At 42.9% G+C, this 17,986-nt stretch overlaps 1 protein-coding gene across 1 annotated transcript in view; it reads right to left on the bottom strand.

The window, feature by feature from the left end:
* Positions 1 to 426: 426 nt before the first annotated feature.
* The window catches only part of LOC138580625 (thyrotropin-releasing hormone receptor-like), a 780,816-nt gene continuing 763,256 nt past the window's right edge, over positions 427 to 17,986 (bottom strand). The window contains exon 3 of the mRNA XM_069651312.1: positions 427 to 1,700. Within this exon, the coding sequence (XP_069507413.1) occupies positions 1,284 to 1,700 (417 nt within the window). The 3' untranslated portion in view covers positions 427 to 1,283. The remainder of the gene's footprint in view (positions 1,701 to 17,986) is intronic.

Genomic DNA, 17,986 nt, shown 5'->3' with positions numbered 1-17,986 from the left:
ATTAAAACATTATATGATGGACTGGAGGTTTAGGCAAACTGCTTTAAAATGTGTAACACAACTGGTCGCATTTGGGAAGTGCATCTGTGTGCATGGATGTGTGGTCTTGAGAAAGGGCTTGCTTTGTGAAATGTGTAGAGTGACATTCAGATGTTGGGCTGAATTTGAGTTACTGCATCTATTTCTTTGAATAGTTACGAGTTTGTTGAAGTGAACAAGCATCGCACATCAATCAAAATTCGATTAAAATGTGTATTTGATGAAAATCTGAATATTAGAGGTTTGTTTCATTGATGACTCATTGGTGTGCAGACCCTCAGTCGAGGGTTCCTCCACTGCCTTTAATTTGTGGTTTATTTCAAAACTTTGATGCATCACTCGTCAATGTTACTTTTTTGGAGACAACATAACAAATGCAAAAGGTAATTCCAAAGCATAGTTTTAATGGGCACACACATTCCCCTTTAGGGTTTTATGCATGATGATGCCATTTCACACCAAATACTGTATGTTCTTCACTTTTTCACAAAGTATCAATCTGCTGGGTTACTGATCAACAAAGAGATAGATCTGAACATTTTTAAATATCACAAGGAAAAAGACATTTTTTTTTTTTCTGGGCGACAACGTGTTCGTATTTTCCACTTTTTAAATGTCTTTCTTAACTCCACGAGGTAAACAAAGAATATTAATGCATTTACAGAATGTTTTATTTGCTGCGGTTGGTACCGCAAGTGGCACTTGAGTTTCTTACAATGAGAAAAGTATTTAAAAAATCTGTGTACCACCTGCAAAGGCAGTGAAAAAAGAACGCGTGTATTGTAGAAGGAGTGCAGCAATATTTACAAAGACAGAAGATCACCCCTAAAATATCATGGTCAATATTACATAACGTTTGCAGCAGCATAGTGCAATTGTGCACCTAGTGTGCCCCTTTTAAAACTAGAGCAAATGTGTAATTTGTCAATATACATTTGTAATATGCATTTTTTGCCCGAGTGAAAATGCCAAGCAAAATTGATCTTCACTGTTACACAGTTAATGTAATATGGGTCCATATGAAGTAAGTGTAAATAAAATCATCTTCAAGGAATGCTGTTTTACGAACAAGTCAACACATGAGAAATGTGTACATAGCATATGTTACAACCCTGTACAGTATATACAGAACACCTCACCAAGCAATTTTGTGTGGTGTGATCCAATAGCCTGAACTCTATTTCAGTTTCAAACACTGTTGTTCACAACATTAATTTGCAACATTTCACGTAATAATTGCTATCCTATGCCACACTATATGTCGTCCTGGTATCAATACATTTGTCTGTAAAGTTGACTTTTTTTGATGGTCCAGGGAAACCATTGAGGTCTTCTTGCTCGGTTAGGTCATGATCGGGGCTTTCATGGGAGCTGTCCTTCATCACGCTATAATACACTGGGACATTGTACTTGGCCGCCTTGTCTGTTCGCTTCTGTTCACATTTGCATAACTTCTTGAAGGCAGCCCTGAACTTCTGAGACATTACGTTGTAGATGATTGGGTTAATCGCACTGTTGAGATAGACGCATAGTCGGCAGAATAAGAGAAACCACACATTTAAATAGGGAGGATCCATAAAAGAGTTCACTACGACCAGTGTACGATATGGCATCCAAAGGAGGGCAAACAGGATAACCACCACAGCCAACATTTTGGTGACCTGCAAAAAACAGAAAAGAAGGTAAGGTGTTTGTATTTAAAATAGGATTTGTTAGCTTTGCCAAATTTTACATCCTGACGTAATGACATTTTTAATACCATAGTTTGACATTCCTTATACATAGTACATTACCTGACACATAGTCTTTTGGCATACATTTCTATTTTGGAAAATTGCAATTGATAATTGAAGTGTAGAGTCTTCAAATCCTTTCCAAGTTGTGGGATGGATGGAATTGAAGACTCTCCAAGAACAACCCTGTAGACATTTCCTAATTGACCTCCATACATCGCCTATGAAACCATATGCCCAAGGTTAGGGATGTGAAATAGTTTCAGTTTTGTATTTTTAAAACAAATCATTTTCCAAATGTACTTCAATGCTAGGACTGGCAATTTTTTTATGACGTAATGTGAGTGCATAAATTAATATGCATCAATCAAGTGTCAAGGAACATGCCATAAAGCAACTAAAATTTATTCATGTTGCTGAGCAGAATGGGATACATTATATAAAACATATGTTCATCAATGATTTGATTCAGCATGTGTATGAATGTGGAAACATTACTAACACTATTTGAATATGCTTACAAATAAATTGATCCCAATCATTCTAGTTCTGGATTTATACAGTTCGGTAAATATTTATCATACAGAAATAATATATTAACAAAACAATATATGATCAAGAGAAATGACAACTCATTTCAGAAGCATTTCTTTGGATGTCTTTATTTGGCAACGTTCTAGAAAATAGACTGTTTTTACGTGCTTCAGGTTTGCATGGTAACATGGCAGCTGAACCTGCTATTGGTTCCTTTTGTTGCCCACACACAAAAAATGAGACTGTGTCACCAAAGAATTTCCTCGACTTAATTTCAACTTCTGTTTTTATAAATATAGTCTTGTTAGATATATCTTGTGTTGCATGCTTCCCCTCTCAATACAGGGCTGCCCACACATTGAGAATTAGAATCCTGGCACGGCCAGCTCAGCCCTTCATCCTTTCGAAGACAACGCATAATGCACTATTAATTTGGCTAACAATAACTGCTTTTATTACATCGCATATAAGTTGAAAACATCAGATATAAAGCACTAGATATAACCTATAGAATATAAGAGAATTGATAGTTGAATCAGTTTATGACTAATGTTAGACCAGCACCCAAATGCCACCCGAGGGCGTGGGGATGATTTTTGGAGTAATTAGTACATGAATCTCAACTGTGCACTAATTACAGCGGCGCCACTGACTTCAGTAGAAGTAGTGTGCACCAGTTTAAAATAATGTCTCACACTGCAGCACATGCCAGGTGCTGTGAGTATTTTAATATACTAGCACTGATGTGTAGTTTAGAGTAAATGAAAAAGGAGGGTTGCTTTTTGGGCTCAAGCATTAACATATTAATGGTGTACTATGTGCATGGCTTGCGAGGATTAGATTTTGAAAAAAAGCAGAAAATAGAGAATTAAAAGCCTGCTTTGCAAAGTGCGGAAATTGTGAAGGCCTTTGAAAATAAATGTCTTTTGTTCGGGCTGTGTAAACGCAGAAAGAGAGACACATGTAGCATTTCTGAGATGGCTGAAGCTTGCCAAAAGTTAAAGGGCTCAGATAATGCTAGAAGACACTCGAAGCATCACAAAGGTTTTGTCGCATTTTTGCCGGCAGGAGAGGATGGGGAAGGAAGCGACATCAGCAAAAGTAGGTGGTTACGATCTGCATATTCTATATTGTCTTTAGGTTTTGGGCTGAGTTTGGGAAAATACTATTTAAGAAACTGCAAGCTGAGAGGTGAGGCTTTTGCCGGTTGTTGCTTCCGTGGGAGAGTTGTTTTGGGATTTTTATTTTCCTGGGTCTGAACAGGGGCCCGGCCTATCATATTGCTCAGATTTGTTTTAAAGGAACAGGAATTCAGACTTAACAAACCCTGGTTGCGAACAAAATAGGAAAAACCTGAAGTGGTGCTGTTAGAACTCTCGAAAGGCTTCTCTCGTGTGTGCGTGCCCAGCCATAGCTGTGCTCTTGGAGCCTAAGGCATTGTGCCAAGCTTGGCGGAGACAGCTGTGAAGGCCTCGGATGGGAGATCTGTGTGTTTGGCCTCACAAAAGGCTTCTGAGCTGCAGTCTGTGCCAAGCCCAAAAGTTGAGGGTTGGTGTGAGGTGAGGGAAATGAGCCAGTGGAGCTGTGGTATTTTCTGTCGCTAATCAAGGGTGTAAGTATAAACAGGGGCTACCAAAGAATTGCTTGGAATTTCTTGCAGGGGAATTTTGTTTGGCCAGGTCAGTTTGACCCAAAAGAGAATCTTCTACTTTGCCATGGAACCTGACACAGATGAACATTCTCTAAATCTAAAACTGATTATGGGAATTATGCTATGCAGGAGATTCTGTTATTGCTGACAATAGAATAACGTGACATTTGAAGAACAGAGCAAGAGGGCAGGTAGTAGTTGGAACTGGTTCATAAAGTGTGTGTGTCTCCATAACTAACTGAGTTGCATGCCAATGCATGTCCCATCTACATCCCTTGTCTATACAAGGGGTTAACTATGATACCTACATTATCCATAAATGCAATATAGATTCTTAAAGGCCAAAGAAAACTGTCTGTGTGGGATTGCATATTATGATATCCTTTCCTTTCTCTAATAACGTGCATGGCTAAATCTATTGGTTGTTTTGACCTTAACTGAGCACAGGGGCAAATGGAATTGGTGGGCAGACTCCTTACATGAACAAGGTACTAGAGGGGGGTATGATGTTGTGTTGCCTCACAAACAATATTATTCTCTCCCAATGCAAAGTGTTATTCTTGTGTTTTATATGTGTTCAATGAAAAATGTAGTGGTGATTGTTTCTCTGCATATTTTTCCTGGTTTGCTGAGGGTTTATAAAGTGCTTCAGAGCATAATTGCAGAAACCATGTGTGGTTTATTATTGTGTAGTCTGTTTATTGTGTGATTCATAGAGTGTGAAGTCTTGTGCATCTGGTACTGTCAGTGGTAAAATCTAGTGTGCTTAGCTCAGCACTAAGTCTTGCAAGTCACAAGCCAGAGGTTCTGGGATAAAAGCATTGCATATGAACTCACTCTCCACATTTTAGTAACTAGGGTACATATGTGTTTGCAGAGAAACGCATATTCCTTCACATGGTCAAAGTGACCTGGATATGTTTCCCTACAGGTGTCCCACGTTTAGACCAACATGACATTGACACCATTGGTTTTGGTCGTGGTGGACATGTCATTGATATTTTCTTAAGGTACTTAATGAATAATATAATTTAACATCAGGGCTCTGTTGGCTTTGTTATACCATCAACACAGGTCTTGACATTTGTCTTGGGATTTCAGCTCTTTACACAAAAAACTATAGGAGCCGAGGAGACAGATGTTAGCAAAGGATCTTTAGGGATGATGGGATGATTACCTCAATTCAATAATCCTTTTAGAAATTCTCCTTAGGACACTACATGAACAACCATTAGGATATTCAAGGGACTCAGAAGTAACATCCTTGGTGGGGGTTGAGGAATCCTAGAAGCCTTAATATGATGTTGTGAGAATATGAGAATCAACTAGCATACAGTGTCCTCTTCACAGTGTTGCTTCTTTGACATCTTATGAAAGCGAGAAACTATGTTGGCTCATTTTATATGGATAGAAGGCCACAGTTGCTTCTGGCTTTGATAGGATGCCATTAACAAATATCTGATATTTTGAAATGTGCTATCCCCTATGATAAGTCAGAATGAGGAGACAGGCACTCTGGCATTTTGCTTTAAGGGCTCTTTATTGTTAAGTATCTCAAAGCCCCAATCGATCCTTAATGTGCTGAGCACTACCGTAAAGTAAAGAAGTCTAAAAGGTTCCTGGTTAGGATTGCCTACAAATAACGTTAAGTATGCCATCCAGAAACCTATTCTAGTCTGAATTCTGTATGTACCACTTTAAACAATGGAACTATGTTCAAACAAAGCATAACATAGTTACTTCCTCAAACATAGGAATGGTGACTGGCTTTGGACCCCACTTTGAAGTCTCCTGATCATAGGCAGAAAGGGACTCCTTGCCATTTGACAGCATGCCAGTCAGAACAACAAGTTTCTCTTCTCGTTCTCCCCCTCTCGAGTTTGTGTTATAGCCATTGTTCAGTTTTTCTCAATCACTGGTTTACGAACAAGCCTGGGTTGCTCCCTGATTCGTTAGTCTACATCAGGTATTTTTACTGGAATCCCCACCCAGGAATCTCAATAGGGTATATACAAAGATAGTTACCCTTTTCTGGGGTTTAGGGTTTCGCAACCCAACTTGGATCCTAACCTTTCTTGCCCAACCTTGGGGTATGGTCACTATCATCCCACCCTGGGGTGTGTTTTCAGACACTGCACCTTGGGTTATGTTTCTTGAATCATATCTTGTGCTATGGCTTCTCTCACCCTGCCCTGGTGTATGGCCACTCTCAACGTGCCCTTGGGTATGATTTGGGATGCCTTGCCTTAGGCTATGGTTTCCGGTAGCCTGGTTTGGGCTATGGAGTCTCTCACCTCACCCTGGGGTATGGTCTCTCTCAACCCATCCTGGGGTATTCTTAAACTTTCCCTCCCACGATTCCTGGAGCCACATTGAATTTCTTTGAGTTTGTTTCTCCTAGGTTAGATGTGGCACCTGTGTGTCTTTGGTCTTCTGTGCTATGGTGACAGCCAGAGCTTCCCTTTCTCTGGTTCCTTGCTTCTCTGTGCCACGTTTTCCTTAGCCTGCCGTCGGTCTCTAAGCTCGAGACACACACTGCTCCTTTCTGGGTGTTGCCGGTTTCTTGGGCGGCAGTCTTCTCAGCATTTTGAGGGCGTGTTCGCACATTTGTTTGCCATGCTCGAAGTCTGTCTGCCTCCTCTGGACACACCTCCCAGGATGAGGTCTCCCCACCTCTGCCACTCTGCAGGTAACTCACTCTCCTCTCAGTATTGATTGTATCTTTATGTATCACTCAGAAAGCTGGTTGGTTTGTTCTCTGTGTTCTTGTTTAAAACGCGGAAAGTGTCTCAAAGTCAGTACACCATTCAATTCACATATACCTAATAAAACTATGACCTTTTTGGGATAAGGGAGGACATCAATTATTGAGATCCCGCTTGCCCTGCTCCCTAAGGGGTGATAAGCTTCGCAGGCTCACCTCCCTACTCCCTAAGGGGGTGGCTCCCACTTGGGGAGAGGGGACACATTCCCTGAATTCATCATGCCTCCTACTATGACATCACACTTGAGGATAATGATAATCAATGTGAGTGACATCATGAAAGGCAATGTCAGCATTTACGATGCCCCCAGCCTTCTTAGCAGAGAAGGCCCAGTGCCCCACCGACATTAATCTGCAGCTCACTGACATTGTGGAAGCCATGACCCTGACAATTAATGTGGGGAGGTAGTGTGAGACAGGATGGCATGGCACCAAATATTTAATGTTTTTGTTTTGTGGAGAGGACGTAATCAAAGGCTATATGTGTGTGTTGTGTAATTAGGGGTAATGGATTTCGGTCTACCCCAACTAGTCACATTTTTCTCAAAGTGTTTGTGTTTTTTCCACCAAAATGTGTACGGTGGGTTAGGGTCAGGTAATATCGTTTGGGGTGGAGTGGTGGGTTGGGGAAGGATGTGGGGGGCAAAAGTTCTTGCCCACATTGTGTGGTTACTAAAAAAGAAGTCACCTAATCGAAATGTGATTAAAACACATAGAGGTGGACAGACACTAGGTATATGAATTTGTTTTGCGGATGGGTTCAGAAAAAAGGTACTTGAAGGAGGTTGGCAGAAGGCTAGGTATATCTATATTCCTGTAAGGTGTTAGGGAGACAAGTAAACAACTAAGAAGGTGTTGAGATACTCTTTTCCTTTTTGAGATGCTGCGTATAAGGATTTGAATTTTTTTATTTTTAGTTTGTATGTACTTGTGTGGTGTTTTCCCTCTCTATCTCCAAATTGGAGACAGTTCAAAAGATAGAAAGCAGACGCAGAGTGGACCATGCACAACCTGAAATAATAAATGGCTAACTTTGAAATACAGATGGAATTCCACTTCTGGGTTTAGCATGACTACATAGACAACTTGGACTTCCCTCTCATGTCTATCAGATGTCTTTCAGAAACCTTACGTAGGCAATATCCCCAATGGTGACATGTAGCCATCTACTGAGGCTATTATTCCTTCTCCGGAGGGCTATTCTGTGTGGTAATGAGCCACTACCTGATTTACTAACCCTAAATTAAGTGAGGGCCCATAATGATCGTGGTTGGTGATTACCATCCCGTTATGGTCAACCCGCAAAGAAATTGTTCAACTCATAAAATAAAATACAAGTAATACTACTGCAATGGAAAGGGTTGACAGGGTGTCAAGCAGAGCCTGTTTCCTCTTACCAGGGTTGGTCATGGGTGATGTCAAGGAATATTAAACAGGTGCAGAGCAAGAATGGAGGTAGGTAATTTTGCTGATTTATATTTGGTGGGCGGTTGATAAATTAAATAGACCCTGAAATCATAACAACTTCATTGGATGCACCAAAAGCCCCTGGTAGTTATCCTATATATAATTGAGTATTATTAAAAGAGTAGTTGGGATATTCAATAGGCACCATTGTGAATTGATTTTGATTTGATGGACTGTTTTATTCCAGCATGTGACTTGAAAACTGGAGCTGGAACAAAATAATAACTGTGGCCAACTCATAGTCACTCCTTCTGAAGACAGAAGACACCACACATGATCTTGTTAATCTGGAAAATTGTACACTATGGACTTCATTAAATACATGGACACATTAAATGTCTCTATAGCATTATGACAATAGAACTTAATTCGGGAGACGATTCTCTTAACATCATCGAACACAATATAAGGAAATTGATACTTGGGAAAGTGGCAAAAATATATGGGGTGACATTCATCAACTGTATTATCCCAATGGACATATTTGTTGAAGGGTTTTAAACAATAAACAATTAAGAGGCAATAACTTTTGACTGTAGACTTTGTTTTTGCACCCACATCTACAACGTCTGTACCCTTTGCCTTTCTTATGCACTTAAATGTCCCTGGGGTTTATAAGCAACTTTACACATTGTGTGAAGTACCAGTGCCCCACAGCATGGGTCACTTGCACAAAGAGTTCAATGTATTTTTCGTAGCTTGTTTCTAAAAAAAATAAATCCCTTTCGAGACCAAAATATAAATAAACATAAGCAAGGAGAGTCTCATTCCATAATAAAAAAAGGGTCATATAACAATTTTTAAAAATGAAATAAATACATTCAAAGTATTTTTTCACAACTATTCACCCACTAAGACATTTGATTTACATACACGCATGATCGACGATTCCTCTATGGATTCATTTTTTTCTAATTAATATATTCTGTAGTTATTCCCCGAAAATTCTGAAAACTGAATGTTTAAAAACAGCAGAGAGATGGACCCTTCCACTTCTAAGGAATCCATATTTCATATTTAAGACAAAATATGTTCACGTGTTTTTGAGTAAACAGAACTGCTTTTATGGCAAATCTGGAAACTAAGATGCTGAAGTACAGTAAATACTATTGTGCTTTAGTGAAATGACCAGTGAGATGTTACGTACCAATGTGTCCACACTAGTGGGCTCACTATCTTGAATCATGTACATTTTCCACAAGGATTGCATATTATCATTTCAATCTGGGCTCCCCCAGACTTTCCACGCCATCATCCACTGAATACATGCGGGAAATGGACTATGCACACCACTGTGCATGCATGCAGTTACAGCTGTGGTAAGAAATGACAGCTACCATGTACACACTTGTCATTAACCTGAGTCTCTGTAGACGATGCCTGCTAATTCAACAGTGCAGGCAGAATCCACACGTATCCTGACCTTTCAACCTGCATCAAAATGGAATGGCCAACTCCTTGCACCACCCTGTCAATTAAATCCACATTGAAATGGCCCAACAGTGCACCAACGTGTAGTTATTAAATGTGTAGCCACTATTCGTATTAGCTTTCTTAAATTCAAGTTGAACTGTTGCTTTGAGCAAATATTTCATAAACGATGACCGGAACATATCTAAATCACTTCTCTATGCATGCTTGAGCACATTTTGTTATAATGCTTTACATGTGTAGGTAGTCCTAACAAATTAATATGTATGGTAATGTTGATTCAAACCTTAATAGAAAATCTTTTCAGTTATACTTGACTTTTGATTTTGTTGAAGGCAATGTTGTCACATCAGCCGAGGGGTACTGGTGAACTCTGGGGATCAGGGAGATCCACCCACTCAGTGATGACAACCACAAAGCAGGTAAACAAAGGATTACCCAAGCTCCCCTAATAGGCCCAGGGCTCGCAAAAGGGACCTAGGGCACATGGGTTCTTTACTGATAGCCAGCAGAGGATCCATAGCTGGGCTGAAAAGCTCTTTTTCACACACACACCCGCAGGCGTGCGCACAAACTATGTGGGAGCGAAGGGCCAATGGGCCCCTCTCTACCATCACTTCTCAGTACAAAACTTGGACCAAGTGCATCTAGTGGTGGGTGCGCCCCTCGCCCTTATGCGATGCTAACCGTTGGTTACATTCGCGTAGATGGGACCACTGAGCAGGACACAGGGCATCCATTTTTTGTGCCCCCTTTCGACTCCATCTTGGTAACCAGGCCTCACTGCGATAGTACAAAACACATCTCTCCCTTTTGCCCGCCGCTGTAGCTCAGAGCACATGGCCCCCACCCTTGTCCCCACTCCAACTGGAAAACTCTGCGGCTCCATTCTCACGCTGAGGTCGGAGCTGCTTGCAACAAATAATAAATGTAACACATCCCTTTTCCTCTGAGATCACTGTCCTGCATGTGAACCAACATGAGCCAAGCACAGGGCTCGTCCATCTCCACAAAAGTGTCCTTGCCCTCTTACCCTCGCCAGTTGAAACTTATTGCCATTCTAACCCTGTGTCCTTACAAGGCATCCCTTTCATGTGCCAGACTGCCAACCTCACTGTGAAGCCCACCCAACAGACCCCCCAACTAACATTAGACCCCTGTGCAGTATATCGTGCCCAATACTAACAAGTGCCACATACCTGAGATTCTTGTGAGACTAACCCTATAGTCCAATGACAGTATTTTAGTGGTCAATGCCCATAAACCTGTGACCTGTATAACCCAAGTGTGTAGATAACATAAACTCTTGAGTGATTTGTATAACAACATGATACACTACTGAGAGTCTTTTTGATCAACTGTTATCTAGTACATGCATTACTCAGAATGTATTGTTTTAGCTTAGATAGTGACCACCGTGTTTCGCAGCGACCTGACCACCTATCCGGAGCGCAAATGTCTGACGTCAAACATTCTGCCAACCAAGCAACCAACCCGGAGGAAGAGATGATGCCCACACCTAAGTGACCACCACGGCTGATCAATCCTGGTCCAACGTAGCATCATATGTTAAAAATGTAGATGTACTATATAAATGTGTTGTAACCTTGATGTGGTCAGAGCGCTCTCAGAGATCTAGATAAACTTTTCCTTGAACTCTCGCAGCCTGCGCTTTTGTGCCTTATTCCCTGCCCAGGGAGTGTCTGTTTATTAATTTTACACTTGTGAGTCAGGGTGGACACAAACATTTGGTGACCCCCTGTGACGTGATCGGTGATGTGCTTCGATGTCGGGGCTGTGCGGCGAGATCCGGGATGCCCCCCAGCGAAACCATCGCCTCCGCGGCTGACCAGCCTGTGCGCTCTACGAAGAAGGGTCAAGGGTTCCCGGTTGATGAATACCCGACTGAAAAGCTGCTCGCCAAGGCAGGCCACTGCTTGGTTGGGGTGCGAGCCTGACTGGGGTCGGACTGCGAGGGGCGACCCTCGGGTCACCTGACTGAACACGTGAGTGCCGGTTGCGAAGGTTACGAAGGAAAGGTAAGGGGGAAATAGGGGAGACAGGTGGTAAAGGGTGATAGGGAAGAGTAGGGCCTGTGAGAGTGATGATGAGGCTTTTCTGATCTATCCTTTATATGGCCATTAGGTTTTGGTAAAAAGTGAAAAGAAAAAGAGAATTGGGGTAGAAGGAGGCGCCGCATAGCATTGTCTCATCCAGTGCAGAATAACTAAGTGAAGAAAAGGAGAAAATAGTAGGAGTTTCGTATATTAAGTAGACTCGGAGTAGTTATTTAGAACATTCTTTTTCTGGGTACAAAAGGATTCTTGGAAAAGAGTAAGAGGGTGTAAGAGGTGGGGAGTGAATGAGAAGAGTAGGCGAAACAGGAAAGTGGTGGCAAAAAGGGTAACAGGGAGAAAACGCGCGCAGGTAGTGCATGTGCATGATAAGTGTTCTGTCCATTTTTTGTCAAGGATATCCAAGTATTGTGATTAATTATGGTTAAAGTGGCAAAATATGCAACAATGAACTGTTGAATTTGAGCATGCAATAACTAAAAGGTTAACGTTGAAAAGGCGGTTGATGTATATATATATATACATACATACATATATATATATATATATATATATATATATATATATATATATATATATACATTTTGATACATATATGTGTATACAAATTACGAGTAATTGATAAAACTCGTGGTATATTATCCAACAAGTGAAGAAGTGATTAAGGGGAAGGGAGGTTGAAGTTAAGTACAGACAAAGGGAGGAAAGGAAATGCATTGTCATGGGGGGAATAACACCACTAGCCCATATTTTTCAGCACCTTCCGTTATACAGTGAGAAAATACAAAAATACCATGATCAATGGTTGACGGAGATGAAAGGGGACAGTGTGATGCCAATCTGGCCAGAGGGTGGGTCATTCAACAAGAGAGTATTGGATTTAGTCTCTACACACTTGTTAGCAAGGTATAAGGGAAACAATTGCAAAACAGAAGGGAAGTACTAGACCTATGGTGAATGTTTGAAGAATTTACGCCTACAGCAGAGGTAAATAGAAAGCGAATGAAACACAGAAAACACAGGACGAGGTAAGTGGAACGCCAAAGGGCGAGTGCACAACCACTACAGCTGAAGGTGATACAACTAAAATATATCCTTTAATGTCAAGACCGGCAGTAGGATATAGTGAGCCCCTGTACATACCAGCATGTCCCGCTCCCACACCCACCACCGGAGTAGTTGCCACAGCACCACCCCCCTATGATAAAGGAGGTTTGTATGGCCCAGCATGTGCACCCCCCGTGAATTTGGCACATATCACTGGAGAATTAGACCGCCAGCTAGAGCATGCACAGATGGAGATAACGCGGCTACGAGCGTTGTGCGACAGGGGGAGGAGAGGTGCCACCATTATCCATGGCGGATCTAACGCCAACATTGAGCACAGCAGGGGAAGTGGCGCAAACGGTCTCAGAGCCAGCACGGTCATATCATCACAAGGAACACGCATACCACAAGGGCAAGAGAAAGAGTGGCGGTCAGGGAAATTCCTGTTGCATCTAAATGACAAACCCGTGAGGATTATACGCCCACCCACCCCAGAAAGTGAGAGAGGGGAAGGATGTGAAGGGATCAATGAGCAAGAATCAGAAATAGAAGAGGTGTGGAGTGACTCAGACGAATATGAAGAGGCAGTGGCCGAGACTGGGTCCCCACTGCCAAACCGCCGGTACCCAGACACACCATCGCCACCACTATGGCATGGTAGACTGAGACAGCGAGGGGGAAATATGATGGTAAGTAAAATAAAGAAAGGTGTTGTAAGTAAGGCAGGGAAGAAACACAAGTTACAAATGCCATTGATACATAAAGGAGCAGGTAGGCCGCATTACATTCCATGGGCTCAAATGGATAAAAACAACTTGCTAAAGGTCCTCCCCCCACTGTCGGGAGGGGCTGGGAAATGGATACACGCCTTTGAGAAAAACACAGCAGGAGTGTCGCTAGCGATAGGAGATGCGAAGAGCTTATTAGTGTCAGCAATCGGTGACCAAGAAGAGGCAGTGTGGGAAAAGGCCAGATTCCCCGGAGTCACAATGAGTTGTGATCGCCACGATTGATCGGCGTTCAATAACGTTCGAGCTCAAGTATGACATGCATTGAGGCGCACGTTTCCAGATATTCCAGATTTACACTTAGTGATGCAGTGCACAATGGAGGAGAACGAGGATCCAACGCAATTCATACTGCGGGTGCAGGATTTATGGAGAAGCGAAACTGGCACAGCGTGGAACCAGTCCACCGCCTTGTTTTATTTTATCATCAAGAAGGGGCTCTCGAAGGAGGTGCAGAAGGCCTTAGACAAAATAGCTGGGATAGAAGCCAAGGGCTGGCCTGAAATACATAATTGTGCACACTACAGGAGGATCAAAGAGAGAGAAAAGGAGATAGCACAAAAAAGGCTGGCAGACGAGGCGAAGCTGGTACAGAACAAATTAGTGAAGGTCCCTGCCGTCAACGCCAGCGCAACCACAGACCGAGAAAATGAGGGGGACGAAGGAGCGGGAAACAGACCAGCAACAATAGCAGCACTGCGGGCCGCAGGAGGACACAGACAGTGGAATGGCAAAGAGCAATACGGTGGGCAACCGTGGCAAGAAAGACCAGCAATAGGAAGAGGTGGGTACCGTGGCCAGAGAGGGGGGTTTGGAGGTATGGGAAATAGGGGATTTGGTGGCCAAGGAATGAGAGGCAGACCACAAGGGTCATGCTGGAATTGTGGGAGATGGGGACACTACTCTAGAGATTGTAGAATGCGGCCTTCAGGGTATTTCCAGGGGCAACAGCCCATGGAGAACGAATAAGGTTGGGGGTGTTCACACCCTGGCAGCCCCTACGGACTACCGATGGGAAGTGGGAGACAGCAAGACTGCTGCTATAACGAACCCCAGGTACAGCAGGGACAGCAACCATCGCCACAACCAATGGCAAGACAAAATGCAGTGGGAAGCGCAACCAATAATTGTTATGCAACATCTGCAAACGGTGCACCCGCACCGTACCGTGGCGTGACCATGATCGGAGATAATGTCTTCTCAGTGCCAGGGCAAGAAAGACATTCAGATTAGGACAGCCCACAGCGAACACTTGTGTGTCCAGTCCTATCCTCCACCCTATGTGCAAAAGAGGAACCACTAGCGGAGGCAGAGATAGGAAATAAGCAGTTATCTTTATGGTAGACTCTGGAGCAGAGAAATCATGTCTTATGGAAGGGCGGTTTCTGCTCTCAGGCAGGAATTTATAGACGCAGGGGTTCTCTGGGGCTATTTTAAAAGTTCCTTATACTAAAGATCTTGATATAACGGTGGGGGGGAAAACCGTGCGCGCACCCTTACTGTACCACGAAGACGCGCCAATCAACTTGCTGGGGAGAGATTTGTTAAGCAAATTGAATATGATGATCTCGTTTACAGAACGAGGAATAGTGTGCTCAACACCAGGAGTATGCCCAGTACGAGCCATGTTGATGATCAGCACAGTAATGAACGAAGTTGTGGTGCGAGGAATACCCATTGATATAAGCATGTTTATATATGGTATTAAGGTGTTAGCACGAGTGGTGCCAGAGATAACGAGAAAAGAATGGAGAACACCATCAGATTTTATATTCCGCCCAATTGCACACACAGACATTGTACCAGGCACGATAATGTCCATAGACATTGAGGCAGTTCAAGTATCCAACAAATGTATTGTGGTCATAGGGTTGGACGTGCAAGGGTGCGAGTGGAGAACTGTGTTATGCATAGACCCAAACATAATGCTACGAGATATAACAGATGAGGAATTGTTCACTGATGGTGAGGATGATGGAGAAATAATAATGGAAATAAGCATACCATGTGATATTTTGGTCCAATACAGAGAGGTACATAACCCATTGATGGCTAGCGTTAAAGCCCCACTATATTTGAGGAAGACATGGCAAAAGTAGCATCTGAAATTTGGACCCCCGGGCCCCACGATGTAGGGCTGCTGCATGGGGTGGCACCAATAAAAATAAAACTCAAACCAGGTGCAATGCTGCCAAGATTTAAACAATATCCCATATCAAAAGAAGCGGAGGAGGGAATTAGAGAGACCATAAATGCACTCCTGAAACAAGGCATCATAGTGCCATCAACCTCCCCATGTAATACAGTGATTTTCCCGATCACAAAAGCAAAGGGAGGGGCGTGGAGGATGATCCAAAATCTCCGCCCACTCAATGATGTCATTCAAAAAGAGTTCCCATTAGTGCCTAACCCGGCATCAATATTGTGCAGTGTGCCAAAAGAGTCAACATGTTTCACTGTAATTGACTTGAAGAACGCTTTCTTCTCCATACAACTCGACCTAGGGTCCCAGTACCTGACAGCGTTCACAATAGGGAACAACAGGTATGAACACCGCCGACTTCCGCAAGGGTATTGTGAAAGCCCCAGCATTTGTACCAGGGTTTTACGGGAAGACATTGGAAACATAGATGTAGAGAGTACCATCATTCAATACGTAGATGATTTGCTCGTCTGTAGCCATACAGAAGAAAAGTGTCGAGAAGACTCAATAGAACTACTGAATGTGCTAGCTGCCAAAGGATACAAGGTAGATAAGGGGAAGTTGCAATATTGTCTCGCCGAGGTTGTATACCTCGGACAGTTAATATCAAAAGATGGAAAGCGAATTCTCCCAGACAGAGCAGCTGCTATATGCAACATAATAATACCAAAAATTGTAAAGGACATGCAAACATTTCTTGACATTTGTAATTATTGCCGAGCATGGATCCTTGATTACTCGGCATATACATGCCCCCTACTACAAGCATTAAAAGAGGCACAAAATAGGGTGACAATAAAATGGACGCAGGAAATAATAACACAGTATTCAAAAGTAAAAGAGCTCATCGCTGACGCCCCAGTCCTCATGAACCCAGATTATGAGAGGGAATTTTTCTTGTTTTCACACTGCAACGGGACACTGATGACAGCGGCACTGACACAGAAGACATCACTAGGTCACAAAACATTGGCTTACTACAATGGGACACTAGATCCAGTAATGGAAGGTCATTTCATGTGGGAACAGGCTCTCACAGCGGTGGCCTTTGCGATTGAAAAAAGTGGCACCATTGTCATGGGATGTTCGGTAACGCTATATGCGGAACATTCCCTGTTGGCCATCCTTGAGCGATCAAAATCAACACTAACGAAACAAAGAGCAACAGAGTACGAAGTAATAATTTCAAGCCCCAACATACACGTTGTGAGATGCAAGACAGTGAACCCAGCAACATTTATCACAGAACCATGCACAACAGAGGACATACAGGAACATGATTGTGCCACATATGAGGGGGAAGGTGACGACATCCCGAAAGCAAGTGAGAATGCCCTACAGGAGGGAGAAATATATTTCATAGATGGGTCAGCATCAATAGACCCCGAAACAGGGGAAAAGCACGTTAGAATGGTGGTAGTGCGCATGGAAGAAGATGAATATGAGACAATTGTGCAAAAGCGCCTCCCATCCCATTATTCAGCACAGGCAGCAGAATTAACTGCCCTGATTGAAGCCCTGCGCACAGCCAAATGCTGTGTGGTGACAATATACTCAGACTCAGCCTATGCAACCACCACGGTGCAATCAGGGCTGTCACGGTGGCGTAGAAGAGGATTCAGGAGGGCAGACAGTTCTCCTGTACAGCATGCAATATTATTGAATGAGCTGATAGATGCATTAGCAGTACCATCGGTAGTGGCAGTGGTTAAATGCCAAGCCCATACCAACAACACAGATGCAATCTCATTGGGAAACGCGGCAGCCGACGCAGCCGCGAAGGAGGCCTCGTATTTCAATGTGACACCAACACTTGAATGCATCACCAAAGCAACCACCACTGATCCACGAGAGGAAGCATACAATAATACCCCAATAGCGCAGATAATAGAGTTACAAAGACGAGCGTCCCAAGAGGAGCAAGAACTGTGGAGCAAACGGGGATGTAAACAATCAGCCACAGATCTCATTTGGTGGCAAGAGACGACAGGAAAGGTTGTCATGCCCATAGAGTTACTAGAAATAGCATTCCAACAGTTGCATTTCCCCGGCCATGTAGCAAAACAACACATTGCTGCAGACATTCAGGAACACTGGTTCGTCCCCAATTTGCAAGAGCATCTGTCAAAATTCATTGTAGAATGTATAACATGCCAAACATATAATTCAGGAATGACATTAAGAACACTGCGTGGTACCTTGCCCCGACCAACAGGACCATTTTTGAGAGCTCCATGTAGACTATTCTGATATG

Source organism: Ambystoma mexicanum, chromosome 3p (genome assembly GCF_040938575.1).
Source record: "Ambystoma mexicanum isolate Mex_15411 chromosome 3p, UKY_AmexF1_1, whole genome shotgun sequence".
Lineage (NCBI taxonomy): Eukaryota > Metazoa > Chordata > Amphibia > Caudata > Ambystomatidae > Ambystoma > Ambystoma mexicanum.
This window is presented reverse-complemented; position numbering and strand designations above follow the sequence as displayed.